The following is a 24211-nucleotide window of genomic DNA, read 5'->3' as shown; positions in this document are numbered from 1 at the left end:
GGTAGCAGTTTGTCATAGATGCTATTACTAAAAATCAACCTGCAGCACAGGATGGTTCGCTTTTTCAGAGGCCGATCTCTTAGGTTTGGACTCTGTAGTTTGCAGACGTTCTGTTTCTTATTTCCTTTTCTGCTTTTCGCATCTTCACGCACGCAGTCGAAGAGCCACCGCACTCGGCTCAGGAGGCTGCGTTGCCATGGTAAACAAACCTGAATGGCAGAGCATCTCCAAGGCGACAGCTGTGATATTCGTTTATCCAATTACTTCATAAGCAAGTGAGGGACTTTGTATAAGAATGGCTGTAATTCCTAAACATTTAATGCAAAATTTATGAAAAATTAAAGCTGAAAGTCTGCGCTTCACGTTGACTTGTAAAAAGGAAAGAGTAAAAAAAAAAAAAAAAAAAAAAATTGGACCTAACTCTGTTTCTTTCATTTCACTGAAAATCCTGAACATTTATATTGTAAGTGAACTTGAACCGCCTCACCACGTGATCCAGCTCCATTATTTGTCTTATCTGACAATGTAAACGTACTGAACAGCAGTAACGAACACATGCACACATTCATATTTAGTTTCGCAACTGTGACACTTTGCAGGATTGGCCACAGTAGTGCTGAATTATCACAAATGACAGGATTTTTACCGTCAGATTGGGATGATTGTCAGAAGAACGCAAACTGTGCTCATGCGTCTCATCAGCTGGATAAAAAGGGCGGAGGTCATCTGCACGCAGTGTCTTTACCGCGTGGCCACTGTTAGCTATCGTGGGTCCAAATTGAATTGTGATACTAAAACTTTTACAATATCACAAATATCCGATTCTTTTTTATTCTAAATGATAAAATCACTGTTTTCCATTAATTTCACAAAAATTACATTTTTAAATCTAGCACATAAAGTAGGCGCTGCACCAGAGAGCTCACGGCTCTGCTCACAGCACAGACTGTTGTGTTGCCCGAACCACTAACATAGTCTCCATTCACTGAACCGGCACGAACGATGTCAAGAGCATAAAAGCGAAGCTGCTAAACGGCGTTCAGCCATCTTTATGTCATCTGCACCTGTGCTGTTCCTGCTGCGACAGGCCAAAAGGTCCACGCAGCCTCCCGGGTTATTGATCAGCCTCCGCCAATAACTGTCCCTCCCTATAGCCGCATTTCCTCAATAGATGGTCAATGCATCACGAGCATTATGAGCCGGCCTTCTGCTTGTCCTTTTAACCCTGCGGCCTGCGATGACCGTCACGTGAACTTTACTCGAACCCTTGCAGCGGGTCACGCAGCGGTCAAGGATCGGACACACGGGGAGGGGGGACAACAGTACTTAATGACTTTATTAATAATATGATTTCAACATAAAAAATAACATTAAAATAACATGTTTCGTCCTCGTTAACAACTTGCATCATACGGCCACATGGTGGCGTTGTAATGCCAAGTTTGTGTTTTCCTTTTTTGTTTTTTCAAAAATACCAAATTGTTCTTCAGCCATCCAGTTCATTTGTTCTTCCCGCCATTCGTCGCTTCGACCTCGTACATGGATTCAGACGCCGCCCTCCCCCTCCCTCGCCCCGCCCCTTTAAAAGAAAAATAATCAAACCCTTTATAAATACAGGCAACCCTGTCCCCTTGTCACAGACACATTATGACAACCACTGACACAGGAAACACCCCGTCTGCACATGCCCCCTCCCTCCCGCCCCGCCCATCTCCACACATTATCAATGAACCATTTTCTCTGTTTTTTTTTTTTGTTTGTTTTTTTGCTTTTTCCTCATCCTCTAAAGATCCACACAGTAGATAATCTACCTTTGCTGTATTAAACACATATTATATATAATATAGACTCAGCTGAAATGCTCCACTCTCACAGCCCTGTGCACAGAGTTGCAAAGGGAAGGGACAGCTGGGGGGTTTCTCCCATCTATCTCGCATTCCCTTCTATAATGTTCCTCAACATTAACGATAACCACTCAGGCTTGTCATCTTTACTGCTTGCTGCAAGTTGCAGTTCATTAAAGCACATCTTCTGAGACAGATATTAATATTTAAGACAGTTTTCAGTGTTTTATGCAGATCCAAGCCAGAGAGGGGTTCAAACATTTAAACAAATAAACAGCACTTTAACTTCCAGAGCATCTCCTCCCACTTTGCAACTCTTGTTTCTCTATGTTGTGTTTCCTCAGGCTCAAGTTGTCCTAACATAATAAAATGAAGATGACGGTCTACGTTTGGGCGCGCACATTTACGAAAGTGCAGAAAACCCAAACTGGACACGACAGAAAAACAAACCGTTTTTCTTCTGCTGAACCAAAGTGCGGACTCCTCACGTCCCTCCTTGTGGTCCAGTTATTTGTACTCGGAGCAGAGGGTGATAAAGTTTAGCTCATCCAGCAGTTTTGTTTCGTTTGTTTTTCACCCGCCCGCCCAAACACGTGCTTCTCGGTGTTCAGCTGTCATCAGAATCATGATACAAAACAAAAAAACAAATTTTTACAGGGAACATCCCCAACATCTTATGCCTAAAACAGATTCGACAGGCATGTTTGTGAATAATAGCGACAACACATGCCAAAATAAAAGACAATTAAATAAGAAACAAATGGTTGGCAAACAAAACAAACTCAATTCATATTGTATTGCATGTAAATATTGTATAAAATCCTTAAAAATACAGTTTAGGTAACTACTTAAGTACTGAAGTCATCACAGCCAAAAGTGCAGAGGTCCATAAATAAAACGTTGACTGTGGGTACATAGTGGGGCTTCTCCCACTTAACTCACTGTCTCCGCCACGACCACAAGGGACCGAATGAGCGCCCGGTCAAAGGTCAGAGTTCATGAACTAGGACTTCTAAGTTCCCACATTGGTGCACAGAGGACAGAGAGGAAAGTTGTTCGTTGGAAATTCTCTCCCATCGCTGACAAACACGCACGCAAGATGCACTAACATCACTCACACGGCTGCAAAATTCACTCTCGGGCCTGAAGTTCTGCTGACAGAGGCACACCTCGGGAAAAATGAAGGTGGCGCAGAGGGAGGAAGAAGGGAGGGGCGGGAGGGGGGGCTACTACAGGGCACATGAGGCGGCGCCGATGCCGGTTTTGATTTCGGAGACATCTCCCGTGTTCGTGCGGCGTTTACGGTAAGGGCAGAGGGAGTGCGGCGCCGAGCCAGGCAGGCAACAGAAGGAGAGAGCGAAGTATTAAAGCTATCGGAACGTCAGGGCAGAAGCACAGGAAAAGGAAAAGGAAAAGCGAGGAAGGAGATCAGTGGGCTGGTGTCTGAGAGAGCGTGAAGCCTAAAGGGGGCCACAAAAAACCAACATCGAGGCCCCAAATAAGTCCAGAACTCGTGCTCAGTTCTGACTCGTTTGGGCCTCACAAAACTGGCTCCTGAATGTGTCGAGCAGACGTTTGTTCAGATTATGCAACAGGAAGCTACTCACGATCAAGAGTAGTGTCATTAATGTTCGATGAAACTGAAGATCCCTTTAGGGGGAACTTCTGCAGCAGCGTTATAGATATATAGAGCATAGACAGAGTCTGAGAAGAGAAAACATAAAAACAAGTAAACGATATACAGTAAATACAAAGAATGTAAAGAGAAAACAATAATCAAACACTAAGAGCTAAAAATAAGAGTAGATATTACACTGGACTCTATTACACAGAGTGAAGAAAGCGACATTTGTGCTTCTCTGGTTTGTTATGATCTTTTTACAGTACGGTTTGATGCAAAGAAAACTATTGCATACATATTATTGGTCTTTAGTCCACCGCAGGAGGAGAAGGCGGAGCTTCTCCGACCTGGTGGGATGGTGTCTGTTAAATGAGGTTACACTAAACACGCGAGGATAGTTTCTGCCAATTCAATTAGAGTTAAATTGTTCAAATCACTGTGCAAAGTACTCTCAACTACACAAAACCTCATCATCGTTTACAGCAGTCGACCTCCATCATTTAACACCGTTTTAGTGCGTCGACGTGCTTTCCAATGAACTTTTAAAGCGGGCGTTACTGATGATTGTCACTTCTGACTTTGTTCAAGTACTCTGTTGACTAGGTCCCGATCATTAATGCATAAATCACCACAGCTAGCACGCTTACCGGGTCCCAACCCATCAAAGAGCCGAAGTAGGAAACACCAAAGATCTGGCTCGAAGCACCGCAGAGCAATGGGGAAGAAAATTAAAACCGCTCAACATAAACTTACATTATGATTAGATCAGATTATTGAAAGCCTTTAATATCAATATTGGCTTTAAAATAAACAAACAAAATAAAGGCTAGTCTCTAATATCACTACCTCTGGGATAAACTATTTTTTAACACGTCTTAAATGTTTGAGATATTGAGTGCATAAAGCGAGTGAATCTGCCGATATGTTGATCACCATCATTATTTTTAAACAGAATGAGCCACGCAGCATACAGTCACTGATCTGATTAGTTAGAAGAAGCCAGCTTTGTGAGACCATCAGTCCGATTCCTGATGTAAAGACCAGCGTCTTTATTTTCTTGCATTCACATCTATTAGCGATGCCATTCAAGTGCCTGGCGACTTGATATCGGACACTTGGCTGTTAGCTGGTACGCTTAACGCTGCTTGAAGGGGGAGCCTATTGAACAGCACGCATTACTGGAAGGAACTACCACTCGTTAAAAAACCTAATCCCAAAACTGGCCAACAAAATCTTGGCCGCCTTCTGAAAATTCCCAGAGGGCTCGATGAGTGGAAATATTATCGATAAAAAGGGACGACAGCCTACAGAGACACTGGAGAGGAGAAGCAGGGATGGAAGCTATTAGGAAAATACTGGATAGTCAGGCATCCCAATTAATACTAGTTTCCCCAAGGGGAGGAGGGGGCTGGGGTGGGGTGGTGGTGTTCAATCTGTGTGGGCATGCCTAACAGAGCGCACCCCCCTCCCCACTCACACACACATATACACACTGCAAGTCGCAGGAAAAAGGCACTAGAGTGGGGCTGTTTCTAGCCGTAGAAAAGTAAAAGCGATATACATTCATAGCTCACAGGTTTTCTGGGAATAAATACACAAAATGCACTTGTAGAAAAATAAAATGTAAAAAAGCGTGGCCCCTATTTTTATTTTTTTTTTAATTTTTGGAATCAGGGAGACAAGTATGGCTACTTTTTCACGGCTTTTTAACCCCCCCTCCCCCCATTTCTCCCCACCTTACCGTGCCCGACCCAACACTTAAAAGGCAATTCAGGAGTGACCCTCCGCTGCTCCGGCTGCGAGCAGTCGAGCCCTTTCATGCACGCCAATATGGGAAGAAGGGAGGAGGTGGACGAGGGGGGGTGAAGTGGAGGGATGGAGCGAAGGGAGGGGTCGCTGTTGGTAGGAGGTCAAGGCTCAGCTTTCAGTGCGAGGAAGGAGAGGGGGAACTGAGGAGAACGCTTTCAGATGTTCAGACGACAGAAAGCTCACTCACGCACACATACAGCACACGTCTCAGTGTCTTCATGTACAGTGTTCAAAGCTGGAAGGACCCGGGAGGCAAACATGTGCATGAATCTCGGTACCGCTTTGCTTTAAAGCCTCACATTGAGCATTCGCGAACACTGCAAATACTCAACAACTGGTTTATAACACACTATAATTACATATGAGGTTTCACACCCGCTTTCAAGTGTGGCTGTTCAGACAGACACACTTTGACTTTAGACGATGAGTATAATTCATTAAAAAATGCCATGACACGGGACTATGTTACTCTGAAACGTATTTCTATTTAAAAAAAGTAAAATATAACAGTGGTTGTCTAGTGTACGACCCTTTTCTCCTACAGGACGCCGCCTTTGTTTGTAGCTTAGAGTCGGGACTAAAAGGCTTTCTGGCTTTTATTTACAGGAGTTTCTAAGACGCGTGCGCCATCTTTTACTGCCACAGAGGGGAATGAATGAATTCAAGTGAAAGACCAGTCCCCAAATCTTTACTGCAGAGACCCAAACCGGACTTAGAGCTGTCACACGTAATGAGCACAATTACCAGACCGGACCTCTCCGGTGCGCACCGTTCTTCTAAAACTTTCTCGTCGTGTCAGATCGTGTGCAAACAGAGCAGCTAACGCTCTGGTGCGTACGCCGCGACTGAGCCGGCATCACACGTGTTGCCTCCTGCAACCCTTGCCCAAACCACATTAGTAGTATTTTCAGTAAGTGAATCTTTTACTGCTCTGAGTAACGTGTGAGAGGAAAACAAGAGAAGAAGAAAAAGAAAGCTCGTCTTTTTGCTCCTAAAACTGCTGCATGCATGAAAACCTCTTAAAACAAGAAGAACTAAAAGTCTTTATGGGTTTTAACTCCTAAACTCTGATCAATATGATACATGAGGAAACGCGTATCTGCTTACAACTACATTATAGTGTGTCACAATCCATTTGTTTGAAGTTTATGTACCTATTAATGTTAAACAGGTGGCTAATAAAGTAAAGTGCTACCTTAATTCTTTATATGTTGGTGTATGCTCGGGGGAAGAATCAAACTGGCTGTTTGTGTTCAAGCTTCACAAACAGAGAGAAGTCAGTAACCACAAAGACAACATCTCCCCTTAAACCTCAGCAGTGCTTGCACACACATGCTCGGACACACACACACGGACACACACACACACACACACACACACACGGACACACACACACACACACACACACACAACTCAAGAGTATGTCGAGAGAGAAATGAGCTCCAGCTGACAACGGGGGGTGGGGGGGAAGAATTGGAGTGTTCTGCCGAGTAAGGAGTGTGCATGTAGAGGAGGAGGAAGAGGAGGAGGGGGAAATATTAGGTTTGCAGAGGCGGGAGCAATGAGGGTGCAGGAGGGTGGAGGAGGGGGTGTGAGGTGAATTCCACACCACTGCACAGACTCGAGACGAGATGTGTAGTGAAAATCCTGACTGCAGACGGAGTTCTGCCGCTCCGGCGTCTCCTTCCACGCCTCCCACTGCTCCTCCTCCAGTTCTCTCCCCGGCGTCGAACGTAGGTGGTGGAGTTGTGTCTTCGTGTGTGCTTGCTCGTGTGTTTCTTTTTGCGCGGTACTTGTTCGACGGTTCAGTCAGTCCCACGAAAGAGCTGAGACAGATCCGGCAACCCGTCTCCTCTCGAAAGAGCAGACGCAGCGGCGATGCCGCCTCCGCCATCTGCAGGCCGGCTTCCACTTCCTGTCACGTGGTCGCCTCCAGGTAGCTCTGTAGTTTGCGGACAGTGGACTCGTCCAGTGAAAAGAGGTCAAAGTCAAAGGTGGTGTTGGTCACATTGAAATGGCCCGTCTCCTCGATCAGGTTGACGATCTGATAGAGAGGAAGATCAGTTAACGTCACGGCAACCGTTAGCACCGTACGTTCACAGAATCAGAGCATCGCAGGGTGATGTTCTTATTTAGTTTTGGCACGAGCACACACCTGCTGCAGGACGTTACGCTCCCTTAATGCCATCAGTCTGCGGTGGAGGTCCACCAGTTCTTCTGTGTAGGCCTGCTCCATGGGACAGGAGGGAAAAAGAGGAGAGAGAATAAAGTCCAAGGAGTTTAAAAATAATAATACTAATAATAATAATAATAATAAAGTGTTTAAGAGTCTTCCTACTCTGTCAGCACAAAATTGTGACTCTAGAGAGATTTTTTTCCTACATTGGGGAGATAAAGGACACATGCATGAAATACACGAGACTAACCATCTGGGAACTCTAATATTAAACTGATTCAGAGACTAGACGCATCAGTTCTGTCGTTATCAACCGATCAGTATGTTCCATCTTAGCTTTGTGGTAATCGATCCAAGCAGGAGGTAACAGCAGGAACAAAGAATCTCTTCTGCTTTTAGACGTTTAGTCTAAATGAGGTGCTGATGGGGGTTCAGTCACCACCTCAGCCAATAAATCTTCACGGGGGAATCTATAAAGGGTTGCATGTGTTCTCCAGATTTTGGGGGCTTTTAAATGCAGCACTTTGCAGGTTTTAGACTCTCATACTTCACGGAGCAACATCTGGAAGATCTGGTCCCAAATCTTCAGCGGCGTAAGAAGCACAAAGATACAGCAGCCGGGGTAATAAATAAATAACTACCATCATGAGAAAAAACATGAGTCTGATCAACATCGAGAAGTTAGTAACTCAAAGAGACAGAAACATTAATAATCTGTTGGTGCTGGACATGGATTTCTCTTTGACACCATCACATGTTTAGAGGGAGTAACGTTTTGGACTCTTTCAACAAAATAAAGATCAGTTTACCAAACGCTACTTAAACATGACTTTAATCATCGAAGAAAGAAGAAAAATGTGTTTATGGGTTCAAAGGCCAGAGTCTGTCTGCATAGCTGGATGAATTTAGTGGTCATTACTGCATCTTGGATGCATTAATGCGGCCCCCGAACGCTGTCTAAAAGCCTCGTGTGTGTGTGTGTGTGTGTGTGAGGGTTTAGGCATAAAAAGTTTGATTTACCCTTCCTACCTTGTCGTATCCCTTCTTCATCACCTTCTCTGAGCGAAACGAGGAATCTGGGCTTTTTCGGACAGACACCTGCAGTTCAGAGACAACACAAAAATGTAAAAGACGGTAAGAGGGGGTGGGTGGGGGGGGGCATACTGATAGAGAGGCAGTGATGAGACCGTCTGCAAAAAAGGAGCAGGAATGCAAGTGCGAGCCAGGTGAATGGCTACAGACCGCTTTAAGCATCACCTTTAAACATACAGCCTGAATTACAGTCTACTACATCTATACTACACTCACACATGAAATCCCCAGAAAAGCAATAAACTCACAGCCTAAAGTCTTTTACTGCAAACCGCTCGTCCCACGGTTAGTACGAACCAAACACATGACAAAAGTAAACGGACGCTGCGTGTCGCCTTAGCGCTTCTATTCTAATGAGATGACTCTTTAATAAAGTGTGCAGCAGAATGAGGTCTGTATGACTCACTTTGTTATTGGAGGAGCTGTGTTTCTGTGGGGGCGGGGCGGGGTCTCGACTGGGGCGGTGGGAGCCGTCGCTGCTGTCACTCTCGCTGTCCAGGCTGAGTCTGACGGGGTACAGGGCGAGGTCAGAGGTCAATGACATGCACACACACAGGCCTCGCGTGCTCCTACTGTCCATTGTAAGCAGAGTTAACCCTCGAGTATAATTTGCCTTATAACATAAGAACAAGAGAAAGTTAGGTGGGCAGACAGGTCTAGATATGACACCGATTGATCTTATTAGACTACAGTAATGCTTTTTGCACATGAAGCACCTCAGCATAACTATGAAAAGGGAAAAATGATCAGTTAATACGCTCCAACTTTGACTTGTTTGATGCATACTGTGCAGCTTATATTCTCCCGTAGACACAGTGCATATTCACCGCTTTATTTCTCCTTTTTTACAGGATAAAAATACTTTAAAAAGCATTAAAAAGCCCAAAACATACATACCATGACTTTCACACTAGCGTCTCACACATGTAAGCTGACTGTTAATGACTTCTTCACTGATGTGCATGTTTCTGTCACTAATGTCAATTTCTGTGTAGGAAAGCGTGACATTTCAAAGGGTGGATGTGTTTTGGGGGACTGACCGAGAGTCGCGGTTAGGCGGGTTGGTTTTGATGGGCGTTTCTTCCTCTGAGGTGGAGTCATCATCATCTGACTCTTCAGACTGGATCTCCTCCACCATGGATCGCAGGGGGCCTGAGCGACGAGTCACACAAACCATCATCTTCCATCATTCTCAGCACCCAAAATTTGTATAAGGTCTAAATTTGCTCATTAAATTAAATAATCGTATCTAATGAAATTCTATTTTTATGCGAAATGGGTCGTAGTTGAAAGAACCGTACCTTGTCCTTGTTTCTGTCCCGGCTCAAAGTCAGAGTCTGAACTGGAATCTGAACTGGAGCTTTGAGTGGAAGGACTGGAGGGAACCGACTGCTGTAAAGAGAAGAAGGAGAGATCAACGAGTCCATGAAGAGACAATAACGACACTCATGGGACCGAGTATCACTAGTTGTGACCTCACGATGAATGTAATGATGCATTGTTTTTTCTTTTAAATGAACAGGTAAGACCTCAGTCTGTTCAAGAGAAATTTAATCATGTCTCCAAGTAAACACATTGCTGCAGTCGGTGAGCACGAGAGCTGAAACGACTATGATGAGAATTTACTAACGAATTTTTCCCATAAAACATTTTCCCGTTTCAAAGCTCGACTGAAGCGACAGTCTCGTCCTCCTACCTCTGATTTTGACGATGCTTCGTCCTCTGAATTCGACTCTTCTGAGTCTTGTAGCTTCTTGGCCTCTTTCAGTTCCTGCGTGTCGTTTTTGCTTGGGAACCAGCGACCCTTCTCCTTCGGAGGCTTCTTCTCAGCGTACGACTGGTTTGCTGCGGACGAGGACGATACACGGGGGGAGGTTCCTGTGAAGGCCCCGCCCCCGCCGGTGGGCCCCTTCGGCCCCTCGGAGCTGGCCTTCTTCTGCTTCTTAGCGCTCGGTTTGGGAGACTCCACCGTGGACGGTCGTTTCCCCGGTGCTTTGGGCTCCGGCGGCCCTCCGCCACCTCCTCCCCCGCCTCCTCCGCCGCTACCGGCCCCCCCTCCTTTCGGAGACATTCCCTCCATCTTTGAGTCCTTCAGTGTGATTTTAGGCTCCTTGAAGGCCGCCTTGGGGAGGACCTTTACTTCATCTTTTACTTTGATGTCTGACAACTTTTTTGAAGACGAGGACGAGGAAGAGGAAGGATCGCGGCCAGGCTTGCTGCTTCCGTCTCTATCGTTGTCTCCTTTTGAAGCGGCTTTGCTCTCAGAGTCCTTGCGTGGCCGCTCTCGGTGCTCCTTGGTTAACTTGTGTGGTTTGGGTCCTTTGCTGCTGCCTCCACTTCCTTCTTTGCTGGGTTCCTAGAGAGAGAAACATCATCATCATCATCGACTCTTCTCCTCGACCATTTGGCTCAAACAGCCGCAAACAGAATATCAGCTCAGCTGCCTCGAGTACAAGCGCACCGTGTCCTCCCAAGATTCCCAAATCAAGCCTTTCCAGTCTGGCATGTAATCACATTACATGTGACTGTCTCAGTAATTAGTCTAAGTAAACAGAATAACATCTGCATAACAGCTGTACGAAGCTCACCATCGCTTAGAGCTGAATGAGGACATCCTCAATTTCAGTCCCAGCATGTTTGTCTTTAATAGGCTCGAGATCTTAGCTAATTCTGTTAGCTAGCTATAACTGTTAACAAGCAAGGCTATGTGGAGCTGCTGCTGATGGGAATGCCGTTAGCGTCGCTGGAATCCGATTAGCGTGAAACACACTGAAATGTATTGATGGTGCTGGACAAATGTGATACGTGATTTGTCGCAGCAGACAAAGCACACGGAAAATCAATGATGGTTCGGTTTCTAGTGAGCTTGGGAAACAACATTAGCCGCCGCCCCCCACAACCTCCAACATTTCCAGGCTTGACTTGTGCACCTCTGGACCACCTTTGGCAGGGTTTCTACTTGTTTAGGTTGCTCCCTGCAAGACCAATTGCAGATGGCTTTACCGTTGACCTCACACTTCCACACCACTGCAAAATCCTAACAATTCTCAGACCAAGTTTATTAATTATTTTATAGAGTAGGAAGCAAAGTATGAAGAGAGAGGTGGTGAGAAACACAGGTCTCAACAACCTCAACAGTGCTGCGTATCATCAGGTGCTGCTGAAACACTTAGTGGGCACTGGGCACGCCCCACCACCCCCCTATTTACCAGTTTGCTGCTTCTTCAGCTTGACACAGTTTGAGGTCAAAGTGGGACTTCCAGTAAGCGATCCAAACAGAGCGAGTCCAGCTGGGATCATTGGTCAAGCCATCGGTTTTAAGGTGATAACTTCTGACCCCGCATAAGTTCGTCTCTACTGAGTGGTGAAGGAAAAATCAGTCAGAGTGCAACAAGCTGACATTTCTGTCTGATCTCAACAAATCACTAATGACCGAAAAGGTGTATAAGTGACTCTGACCACCAGATACTAACCAATTCCTGAGTTTGTGCCAAACGTGAATAATTTTCCTCAAAGAGCTGCTGAGACATCGGTCGTGAGAATGGGGCAGATAAACACATCGTCAACCCCGAAGCATATTTCCTCAGCCACAGCTGTCACTGGCACGGAGGCATAAAAATGCAAATGTGCAAACAAACGCGCCACAGAGTCACAAGAGCGGCTTTTAATAGAGCTCTGGCAGTCAGCGCCCACTTATCAGCAAACAGTTTTACAGCTTTTTCAAAGTGACACTATTAAAGTCGATGCACACATTAGAGCTTTTATCATATTGATTCACTGTTAAAAAACTGGAGAGAATGGCCACGTGCGTCTTCAGAGACTTCCTGCACCGAGTGTTTCTGTGTCAGCAGATGGACACAGCTGGATGAAACCATTCCAGCTCAAGCTGGTGCTCAGCAAACACCCACTCATGCCACCATAATCATCGGACTGATGAAACGCGCATTTCTATGTCAAAATAAAGACGGACATTCGTTTGCACGCGTGCCATAATCGTGAGGCTTTAACAAATGACTGCGTACGAGAAGGACTACGCAGAACACACGGGCCTGTTATCGCTTTATCAGCTCCTTATTTTATCAAGAGAGAAGGAATAGATTTAGAAAGACAATCTCCTGCACCACTTTTAAGAAAGACCGTACCAGGTCAGCTCTGTGCTGGCCTGTGAGCTGGTAGAGTAAACGTAAAGGGATCAGTTTCCTGTTTTCTTCTGATATCCCTCCTTTCCTGGCAGGCTGAGTAATTCTGCATACAGATGCTCAAAAACAGCTGGTAGTGATTAGAAGTCTGAGTCAGGCTGTTTTGAAGGCTGATTTAATGATTTTGTTAATGTCTTTTACCCAGAGAGTGTGTGTTTTTAGAAAATGCAATCGTTGGAGTTGACCAATAAAGCAGATTATAAATTTAAGATGAATGAGAGAGGTGCAAAGAGAAAATAAAACGGTCTAGCGGGATCATTTCTTCACCAACCTTTGACACGTGAGAGGTCTTGGTCTTCTTGGGGTCTGAGAAGGCAGAGAGGGGGATGGTGGGGAGCATGGGGTAGTCTGGGCTTGGCCTTGACATGGCCTCCGCCCCCTCAGGGACCACCAACACCTGAAATTCAAAAAAGAAGAGGCTTTAATAGGCGCAAGCTCTAAGAACTGAAGCAAAATACATGTTCATTTTCCCCGACAGATTTATAAGTGGGCTTTATACTTGAGGAAAGAAAATCAAACAGAATCAGTGTAAAAGATAAGAAATGTGTCATAAATGAATTTTATTTTATGTGCAAATAAAAATGTATTAAAGAAGCATATATTGAGGAAGACGCGCTGCAGCAGCCGAGATACAGAAACAGCGAAAAGCAAAGCTGATAAAAACTGTCCACACTTCCTGCAGCTCAAGTTTGATCAATTTCCAATGAACTTAGTGTTCATGGTGTCATTTTTGTTTGCAAATTTAAAAGTGCAGCACCTTAAATGTACAACTACTCTGGGCTTGGAGGTTAATGGCTACTACAGCATTTACACATCTACACCATGGAAAAAAATTAGCATTATATTAACCTCCTAGGACAGGGGTGTCGAACTCCAGGCCTCGAGGGCCGGTGACCTGCAGGTTTTAGATCTCCCCCTGGGTCATCACACCTGAATCAAATGATTCAGGTGTGATGACCAGGCCTCTGGAGACCTTCAAAACATGTGGAGGAGGTCATTTAGCCATTTAAATCAGCTGTGTTGGATCAAGGACACATCTAAAACCTGCAGGACACTGGCCCTCGAGGTCTGGAGTTGGACACCCCTGTCCTAGGACCAAATTTTAAATATGAAGATCTAATTTTTCTCAGAAACAAAAATCAGGTAAATAAATAAAAAATAATCATGTAATTCTTTGTTTTTACATTCATCAGGTCCCAATCAGCCCAACAGGCAAAAAGAAATTGAAAATGCATGCTATGAATGAGTTCAGTTCTTAGGAGGTTAAAATGAATCTCTGACGTCACCTAAACAGGATCACATTATTCAGCCAAATTAAAAATATTTTTAAACCGTATAAAAATCCATTCATTAGCCTAAGGGGGAAACAGCAGGGACATAAAAGTCAAAAGCTATTTGATCAGTAATACTGCAGCACTTTCAAATTATAGAATTGATTCAAATAATGTAACAACGTAACAATTTACAGCATATGTGGATTATTTAAATTTACACAAGGTTTTGATAAAAGTCACACTTTCTTATTTATCAGCCGTAGTGCTGACTAAACCGATTCAGCGGCCTCGTGTTCACACAATCCCGTATTTAGCGTTCGGGCAAAGGAGTGTGTAACATCCCAGCAGCTCCCGATCTCTCTCACACACACAAAAAGAGCACAAAGAAGAAGAAACATACTTTTCAAAGTGAAATCTCAGGGTTTAATTCCTTCTAAGACCCCTTTTTAACGTAAATCGATGCTTTTTAAGACTTTAAGTGATCTCCTCAATGCGGGTTATCTGCGGCTCTTAAAGGATTAAAATGGGAGTCGAGAACAGGAAAAAAAACACTTAGAGCCAACGACTCCTCCCACGCTAACGCTAAAATACAGTGTGCCGTACTTGCTACTATTAGCGCCTGATATTCACTTTGATCAGCCATTTAGCTCTCAGTCAGTCAGCCTGGCTACGAGCCAAAGTGTCAGGCAGCCTCACCCCTCCAGCTTTGATCAGCTTTCTCCTGAATTCTTTGGTGGGGTTGTTGAAGGTGAGCTTCTCACAGCGCAGGTGGTTGACTGGTGGGTTGCCCTCCAAGTTAAGGAAAAGGTCGTAGTTGAAACACACTTTTTTGGGCTCCTCCTGAACAGGGAGAAGAAAAAGAATGAAGGTTTTAAAAGTCCTTACACAGCACGTGTGGCACTCAGTCATAGACATTTCACAACGCACAATAAAAGCTGAATGACTGCACCATCAACCCGGAAAGTCAACAGAACACAGACAATGCTGGAGCTGGAGCACTGATAAGAAACATTCCTGAGGGAAGCTGTACAGCGGCGGAGCGTAGCGACAAAGGCACATGCATTAGGTCAGTCTTGAAAGATTTTATAAATAAAGTTTTTTAAGTAGCCGCGATGATGGCTTAATGGTCGCTAATATTTACTTTCCTCTTCACTTTCCTTCAAGTCTTTTCTGGATCATCCTGACAGATTCGTCTCATTGTTTACAGAGCTACTCGCACATAAAAGGAGGATGTTGCAGTTTTGGAAGCAGTTCAAAGGTTTAACATTGCAAAGAACTACAGAAGATGATGGCACACTAATGTGCACAGGCCTTATCTCGTAATGCAAGCAGAGCGGCTCCTCCATCGTTCTTCTAAATGGCTGACATAAAGATGCCAGTGCTGTGTGATAATTTCACTCGTCACTAATAGAAACAACTGTTTCCACACCAGACGAGCCTTTCGCTAACACAATCAGGACTGCATACGGGCATTTCTCCTAAAGTGAAACTGATCCTATAACACGGCTTACCACAGGAGCGCACTCTGCTGCAATATCACTTTAGGTGCTACAGATTTGAATCATTTAACATTCAGGTAATCGCATTACTTCAAAGTACAAGAGTAAGATATCTGCCCTTATGTCAAATTAAAAACCGACAGTTTTGAGTTACTATATTACAAATGGAGCCACAACAAACGCGATTCAATGCACCAGATGTCAGCACACCTTTCATTACTCTAGTTACGTTTTGCCTGCCTTTAAAGACATCGTTGCTTTTCTCTGTGAAATATTTTAAAAGTGTCAGCTAGCATACTCGGGTACTCTGAAAGCAGGCTCTGCATCGCCACCGGGGATATTCCTTCTTACGAGCTCCTGGAGGCCGAGAGTCATCCAGCCAGTGTTTTGGTGCGTCCGCAGCAAATAATAATACCATCTATAAACGTCACCTTCCTAACGCCTTTGCACTTGTGCAGTCACCTGTAATCACACGCCCACCCCACGCTTCAGTCAGAGTGTGCACACACTGTGGTTCTAGATATGACCAAACAAATTTATCTAGCGCTCCAAATATTCACCGCATCTCTCTTCGTGCAAAGGTTATTGCTGCAGTTTTGTGACATGTTGTTTATATGCAGGTCTTTAGCAAGTTGGATTTGTGCAAACTCTCAGAGCACCCATGATGCCATTTTAAGAGGACAGCCACCACAAATCTGATCTGATTAGCAGTCCTGAGGCTCTTTAATAGAACTATTGATTAAAAGCTTTCATCTCATGATGACTTCAAATCCTCCGGCAACACTTTTTCATGTTGCGCCATGATCTAGACGTGCAGAAAGACACGGCTAACAAGTCCAGAATGGTTCATCTTATAATCATGCGTGTGCAGCCAATCTAAGTGGAAATCATAGGCGTACTTAACTTTGTTTAATAAACTACAGGTTTGCTAATTGCTTGCCAGTAATCAGTGGTTACTCAGCTTTGGGGGGCTCTGCTTTCAGTCTAACCTTTCTAATGTCTACCTTTGATTTTCCATAAGAGGATGAAATGTAGCCCAGCCTTTAATTTGTAAATTATGTGATTATTGAGAGCTGATACTTCTGATTTATAGTGTACATATTTTTCCACCAGAGGTTCTGAACCATCACTGCCTTTATACGGCCACAAGTAATTGCATTACTCCTGGTTTAGACGGTAACTTGATTACGTGCACATCAAGTAAAAGGGAAACCCAGTTTTCTCTATCAAGTTAAGGAATTAACCCGATTAACATGGGTATTGCTGGAAAAGCCTGATTTCTGCTTATATGCTGCATTCCTGTGAGAACGTAAAGGCAGCCTTAAGTCCCATTCAGACTGGAGATGCATCTCTAAGGGAGGTGATTGTGTCGTTATTTGCAGCGGTCAGTGTTTTTTTTACCTGCCCCCCCCCAGTTTTCTTGCAAGCCTCTGCAGAGCATCACAGATTTTTCTCTCTGCTTTTTTTCTGTTTTAACCATTTTAGCTCAGCTACGTGTAAAAATGAACTTTTAGAAAAACTAACATTTTCTAATGCATTTGAAAATTGACAAAGAGACTTTAAATACTTTGTAGAGATTAAAGTTTAGATTCCAACACATTAAAAACAAAAAGGAGTCCACATATAACCCAGGTGATGGGTAGCATTCAGGTATTCTCACCTTGTTCTTGAAGTAAACCTCAATAGGCATGAGGAAGCCTGCGTAGCCCGACTCCTCCACTTTGTACGGAGGCTCCTTGCATACTGCAGAGAGACAAATTTGTTTTTTAACCCCCAGTAAAGAAAATAAATCACCGACTGTAACAAACTCTGTCGAGATCACAATATGCACGTATATTTTCACATTACTTAATTTAAAGGCACGCAAAAACAAAACGGCGGCACAAACTAGTGAGAAGCATGCTTTTATTCTGATAGAATTGCGTGTTTTTAGCATTAAATGAAATGCTATGATTAAATTAATTACTACAATATTCCTACTGGGCTGTCACAGCAGTACACAGTTTATCTTTGTGCTGCCTGCCCTCACTCTGACCTCCAACAAACAACCTCATTTCAACATTTAGAAATCTGATCAATTTCTCATGTGTCATATGTAACAGGAAGAAATGTGTCATCTGTATAAAATCACAAAAAGGAGTGAAAAACAAAACCGTTTCCCTCTCAATGATTCGGTGCCTTTTCTTTTAAATCACCGGCTGTTTTCACTGTGTGGGATTTTAAAATAAACTGGCAGAGAATGAAAATGTGTGGTTGTGTGAATGTTTACATGTCGTTATTGCTCTGTCCTACCTCTCTTGGGTTTGGGGAAGCTCTCGTGCAGGCGGAAGACAACCTTCTCTACAAAGTGCTGGATGTCACCAGTCTCTGGGCCTCGGACAAACACCATCCAGTCGTGGGTGAAGCCTTCTGATGTCACCTTCTTCCTTAGCTGAGCTCGGTGGCCCAACTCTAGTTTTACCTGCACAGTGCACTGAAAAGAGACAGAGTACTTTAAATACCAAGAATGAAGGCATTCAATTCAATTTTATTTTATTTATACAGCACCAAATCACAACAACAGTCGCCTCAAGGCGCTTTATATTGTAAGGTAGAGCCTACAATAATATATACAGAGAAAAACCCAACAATCATATGACCCCCTATGAGCAAGCACTTTGGCGACAGTGGGAAGGAAAAACTCCCTTTTAACAGGAAGAAACCTCCAACAGAACCAGGCTCAGGGAGGGGCGGGGCCATCTGCTGTGATTGGTTGGGGTGAGAGAAGGAAGACAGGATAAAGACATGCTGTGGCATGGGAGCAAAACCATAATTTCAGGTATTGTAAAAAAAAAAAACAATAACCAAACAACAAAAAAAAAAAAAGATTTAACAGACTGAGAAACTCATACTGACATTTTGTCACGTAGAAGTGAGAAAAGCACAGAAAATTAATCCCTTGAGATTTTTATGGGACGAAAGCAACCTGAACTTAACTGGCTTCTCCCTACATTTCCAGGCAATACTGTCACTCATGTCAGTTTTTATTCATCAGCCAAAGTCAAGGGGCTTTAAAATCTATACAACACAGGACACAGATAGGATAAACCTCCTAGTTTGCAACCAACTAATAATCAGCACCTTATTTTCTATGCAACTTCCTTGTTTTTGGTCTTCGGAGTCAGCAAAAAGGTTTAAAAAAAAAATGAAAATAAATACATAAACGCTGAGCAGACATTTTCCATTGTCTTGTTAGGTCCAAATCAAAAGATGGTTAGTCCTCTAACTCATTTAAGAAGCTTGTTAATTGTCATCTGTGCTGGAAAAGTGAGGCCAACTCAAATAATATCTGTCCGTCCATCCATATTTCTTAACTGCTGTCCAGTACGCCCTCGACAGTCTATTGCAGAGATAACAGACTCACAATCACACTTACATCTATTTCAGAATCACTGATTAACCAATCATGCATGTCTTTGGACTACGCAGGCACACGGGTACATGCTCCACACAGAAAGACCCCCAGCCGGCCGGGGGTTCAAACTCAGGAGGTGACAGCATTAAATGCACCACTATGTGACCCACAAATTAAAATAAATAAAAACAAAACTAAAAATCTGCAGTAGTTTATTTGTTCTTATGAAGAAAGATCTGAGGATGAAAAGGAACGCCCTTCTCTGCATTAGATCTGAGACAGGATTTTCTAAGGATTGATATCACAGATTTATGATAAAGGAGAAGGTGCTTTTGGCAGCACCTTTATTTCTGAACGTATCACCACAGAGAGATATCTGCATGTGTGATTGGGCCTGATTTACACCGAATGACTTTCCTGATCCAGTCCTCCCATTTATCCAGGCTTGGGACAGGGACTAAGCTCGTGACCCCCTGAGGCTGGGTTTGTGTAGCCTCCCAGACTCAAACCACACATTTTTTTTTTCACATGCAAGGTGAATGTGCTAACCGCTAAACTGCTAGATTAATGATTAAGAAGAAGAAAACAAAAACAGAACAGCTAACACAGTTTTAAGTTGGTTTGACATACTCTGATTTTTTTGCCTTTCACATAACATCATTCAGTACTAGCTTACACTAAAGTACCCTGCTAGCAAATAAAGAGGAAATAAATACTCCTGGAATAGTTCATTCATCTTTATATTTTACTAACAAATAGTTTAATAGCTTAATAAAACTCAGAGCATCACTGAACACAGCAAAGATTTTCAGTCAGTTTAAGTAACAACTACAGCCAAACGTGCCCAGACTTTGTCGGCCATCTCTCCTCTGTGCTGTTCCCATGTTTCTGTAACATCATAATGAATCTCTGGGTTTCTGACATTTGGCTAAACAACAGCTGAAGACTTCAAGTTTGGTCCTGAAAACATTGTATCCAACTGCAAAACAATAAAATACGATTAAAACTGGAAATCTTTATGTTTTGGGCGATGACGTCACCGTGACCTTAAAACAAAACTGCTTACCTTTACTTCAGTTGTTTTATAGAGTCGGCTATTAATCATAACAACTCTGTCTACAGATTTTAAGTCAATTATCAACTGCATTACAATCGATAATGACTGTAAGTCAAAGCCCCGTGCTATTGGCTGCATCCCGGTCCCTGGCAGTGACAAATTACAGCAGCAAAGACACCTTCCAAGCTGAGGTAGCTTATGAAATAAACATAAGCAAAGCCAGTTGTAAGATTAATCCACGGAGCAATTATTCATTGGGTCGCGATTCCACCTTGAACAAAACCTCTGAATCTCTCGAGTGTTAGGACTCGACACTCGAGAGGAAAGGGGCCGGACAGAAACAAAGCCGGACTCATGCAGGGACGCTCCCAGTGGAATGGGAGTGATTAGGTGCCCGAGCAGAACAATCTCAAAAGGTTTGTCCAGAAGAGGGTCGCGTTGTTGGGCCACAACTGTCTGCCAAGAACAATGACAGCAGCGGGCCACGCAAGTGACACAGCGCTGGTGGAGATAGAGCGCAGGAGGGGAAGCGAGGGGTGGAGGCGGGCGGGGGACAGAAAGGCACTTTATGTCCAGGGGAGGACTGAAGAATGTGGGGATTTGGCCCCTGCACCGAGGAGCTCGTGAGCTGGGACCGAGCGGGGGGATTAGAGGGGACAGGATTGAGATGAGCTGGTCTGGCACTCCCCAGCACGAACGCGCACAAATACGCACACACAAACAGGCATGCACATACACCTCCCCGCCTGGCGCTCTGCCCGGCCATTCTGTGGCAGTAATGCCCTTAAACTCCAGACTCCACCACACCCACAGCGAGCCGCTATGGACTCCCTCCAATCATCAGTGCCCCCCCTCCCCCTGAGGAGCTGGTTTAAAAAAAAAATAAAAAATCAGGGTTGTGATAAGCAAACATAAAAATCAGGATGACAACGAGCCAAAGAGGAAGATGCTGATTGTGCTTCAGAAACACACAAAAAACGAATGAGCGCTAAAATTTGGTGATTTCAGTAACAGGTAAAGTTTAAAAACATTTAAATATAAATAAAAACTAAAACAAGGGAATTTGAGGATTTCTTCATTCTCTGATATTATGATTGATCCTTTAGCAAAATGAAGAATCACTGAGGAAAAAATCTCTTCTCACAATTTTTTAGCAGAAAAGAATTGACAGAAAAAAAGCAATTAGCTAGAGGAGTGCGTGCAATATCTTTCAATAATGAAACAAATTAAGAGAAAGAGACAGAGAAACCCGTCCCGAGGCAAGCAGTTAATTAGCTGATAGTCAGAAAATGAGTGTGCAAGTTTTTGATGACTAAAAAGATCAATCAAACCATTTTCTAGCAAAAAAACAACAGAGTCCATATCAATATTCTCTCGTTTCACCTTCTGAATGAGAAATATTTTCTCATTTGTTTTCACAATAAACTGAATATTTTTGTGGGGTGATGGCTGAACATTGCAAGTCATCTGACGCCACTACCTTGATTATTAGACTGGATCATTTTCAGACTCATCATTTAAGAAAACAATTGGCCGATTTATCGATAACGCCGTAACACGTTGAAACAAAAAGTATTCTCTTCCATTAAACGCATTTTGTTGGTGCAGTTGCAGGAAAGTTTACAATTAACATCTATTTTTATTATCAGTTAGTTTATAGATTTATTTTCTTCAGTTGTTAATTGATAAAGCTATTAAATGTCTGTCGTCTACACATTTCCAAATCTAAGGTGACATATTCAGATGTTCCGCTCTATGAGCAGTCCCAAACCAAATCAGAGAAGCAACGAAAATTTCACCACAAGATTCAAAATGATTTTGAATATACAAAAAAATAAAGGAAAAAATTCCTCTAATATTTAAACAGTTTAAACTTTATGACAACAAAAAGCCAGAATTATGAAGACACGAAATGAAATCAACACTGGTGAGGATACACATGAACCAACGAGTGTCAAACTGCCTCTCAGTTTAGTTCTACTAAAATAAGCTGGGCAAACAGGCGTGTGGAGACACAGTTATTCAGCTAACTTCCATCAAAGCCAATGCATGGGATAAAAAAATAAATAACACAAAGCCACCGATATTGAAATGATGTGTGCATGCCCCCTCTCTCTTTCACTCACACAGTGCTTCAATTGAGGGGAAATACAAATTTTGGCAGACACACTGGCTCCCATGAAAACAATGAACTCCCAGCTGCCATGTAAATAACACCCCTCATGACCGTGTTAATCTCTTCCAGCAAATGAACGATTAAAATAAAAGTCAGAAAGTTTGCCTGAAAGGGGACGAACAAGCGCGCTCGACACCAGTTGTCTTGTGGGGATGCTGAACTCTTTCCCCGTACCGCGCAATCTACGAGATAACGTGGATAGAGGTGAAACAGTTACTTGTACTGGAAAATGGTCAATCCCTGGGAGCCACAGGGGAGTCACAAATAGCCTATCTGCGGCACCCAAAGAAAACAAGTGAGCATTGGAAATAGGGTGTGCGAATGAGCGTGTGAGGATTATGAAAAGCTGCACGACCACTCATCCTGTCATCTCAACTGCAGCGTTCATGCCACAAAGATCAGAGCACGAGAAAAGAGAAAAAAAGAGCCTCCTTTGCTGTCCACACAGAAAGCTGTATGACTAATCAAGCTGCTATCCCGCTGCTAATGTCATGATGTTGCACTATGCAATAAATTGAATTCCCCATTTTTAGTCTAAACTTGATCCTTCTCTGGGTCTGAAAGAGCAATTTAAACCTAATGAGATCTAGTCCAACAACCTTGCAAATATATCTCAATGTTCTGAAGTGCATTTGGATCAGTGAGGCCAGACATACTCACTACAAACACTTTTAGGAACAAAGCAACTCCGTTCAATGGGAACACACTACAAAATGACATCGCTGTGCCCTTGATCAAGGTAGAATTTGAATGTGTACCCATGAAATGCCAGTGCGAGTGGTATTTGTGTAAAGTGTTTGGAAAAGCTATTTGCAAATCTTGCCCATGTAACAAAGGTAACATGCGTAGCACAAGTACAGCTAGAGAAAGCATTTAACTTGTAGCAGGAGACTTCCTCTGGATGCACTAAAACTTCAAAGGGGCCAAAGCTGAGCGGAGACCCGTTCCAAGAAAGTGGCTGAGCCACTTTCCATGGGTGTGTGTGGCCTAGCCATCTGAAATAAGTCCTGAATAGCCTCAGGCATTCTGAGAGTAACCCATTCAGCAGCATCTACTTTACAGTTAGCAGATATGTAATTTGGTTTAGCCTCTTTTCTGTTTCTGTGAAATAAATTAGGTACCTTTTTATGGTGTCATAAATTTTAACTGCGCAAATTTATATGTGCATTGCATAAAATGTCGAGGCACGACACTGCAAGATCACAAAGTTTACAGACCAGCCTTCAAAATTATGTTTTATACTGAGGATTCTCTGCTTTATAATAAGCAGCAAATCTTTACTGGACTCAACATTTGCCACACACGGAGCCTGTCAGTTTTTCACCATGCCACACGAAGGTGATGACCATTAAACATTAACCAAGTGCTGGCAAATAATGCAGACACTGCATGCTGTACGCAGATTGCTGGTTTTATTTGCTTTGTATGTTAAGGTTTCAGGCCGCTGGCACTGGAGACAACACCCGCCTCTCCAGGTTTCTCTCCCCCGGCGCCTTGTAGCGACTCCTTAGCTTTTAGCCAACGGCCGACACTGTCCTCATAGGTAGATTAGCTTAGCTCGGCGGCACAAAACCTCGACTTTAAACTGGTCTTCGTGCTGTTTAACGTTGTGCATCTGCTGTTTAAAGCCAGCAAAGCAGTAGCTGTAGCTCGCTTTGTGTGCCTGGCTGTGGCTAGAGCTATGCAGCGGTACTGACTGAATGGTGTAGTAGACTGAGCTCAGCTAGCGGTAAATACCGATGTATGAGTGCCCAGCTAGCATAGCTCCAGAGCCAAACAACTACGAGTTCATTAGCAGCAGGAGCATTTTTTTCTTCTGGCTAGCAGAACAGAGGATTCATTCCTGACCAGCCAGCGCTTAGCCTGCTGCCATTTAGAGCCTGAAAAGTTCATATAGCATCGGGAGACACAAAAGCCACTGTACCTGGTTCTCCATGTTTCTCTGGCCTCAGTGAATGATGGATATATTTACAGCGGCGTTAGTGGAGCTTCTACCCAGCCTCGTCTACTCATTGTGTGTCTATCCTTCTGCCCAAAGCGGAAGGCAGACGGCTCCCTCCCCTCGCAGAC

At 43.6% G+C, this 24211-nt stretch overlaps 1 protein-coding gene across 4 annotated transcripts; it reads right to left on the bottom strand.

Annotated features, from left to right (window-relative positions):
* Nucleotides 1–1710: 1710 nt before the first annotated feature.
* Nucleotides 1711–24173, bottom strand: mllt1a (MLLT1 super elongation complex subunit a). Of its 4 annotated transcripts, none has more exons than XM_063500792.1 (12): nt 24066–24173; nt 17807–17987; nt 17175–17257; nt 14712–14855; nt 13013–13138; nt 10239–10898; nt 9844–9934; nt 9583–9694; nt 8949–9048; nt 8471–8548; nt 7430–7501; nt 1711–7318 (listed from the first exon to the last, which is right to left on the bottom strand). In XM_063500792.1, the coding sequence occupies exons 1-12, from the start codon at nt 24075–24077 to the stop codon at nt 7193–7195; spliced, it is 1785 nt and encodes a 594-aa protein (XP_063356862.1). In that variant the 5' UTR covers nt 24078–24173; the 3' UTR covers nt 1711–7192. The 4 variants fall into 4 exon arrangements, with proteins under 4 accessions (XP_063356862.1, XP_063356864.1, XP_063356863.1 ...); XM_063500794.1 differs by having other exon boundaries at nt 8480–8548; XM_063500793.1 differs by having other exon boundaries at nt 9844–9931.
* Between the last annotated feature and the right edge of the window lie 38 nt (nt 24174–24211).

The sequence above is a fragment of the Pelmatolapia mariae genome, linkage group LG17 (genome assembly GCF_036321145.2).
Source record: "Pelmatolapia mariae isolate MD_Pm_ZW linkage group LG17, Pm_UMD_F_2, whole genome shotgun sequence".
Classification (NCBI taxonomy): Eukaryota; Metazoa; Chordata; class Actinopteri; order Cichliformes; family Cichlidae; genus Pelmatolapia; species Pelmatolapia mariae.
This window is presented reverse-complemented; position numbering and strand designations above follow the sequence as displayed.

What these genes read in the sequence shown, in the direction of transcription:
- mllt1a (XM_063500792.1), bottom strand. An exon ending in GGGACAGAAACAAGGACAAG is followed by an intron (nt 9,695 to 9,843) that starts GTACGGTTCTTT and finishes CTCGTCGCTCAG; the next exon opens with GCCCCCTGCGATCCATGGTG. An exon ending in ACAGCTCCTCCAATAACAAA is followed by an intron (nt 8,549 to 8,948) that starts GTGAGTCATACA and finishes TCTGAACTGCAG; the next exon opens with GTGTCTGTCCGAAAAAGCCC.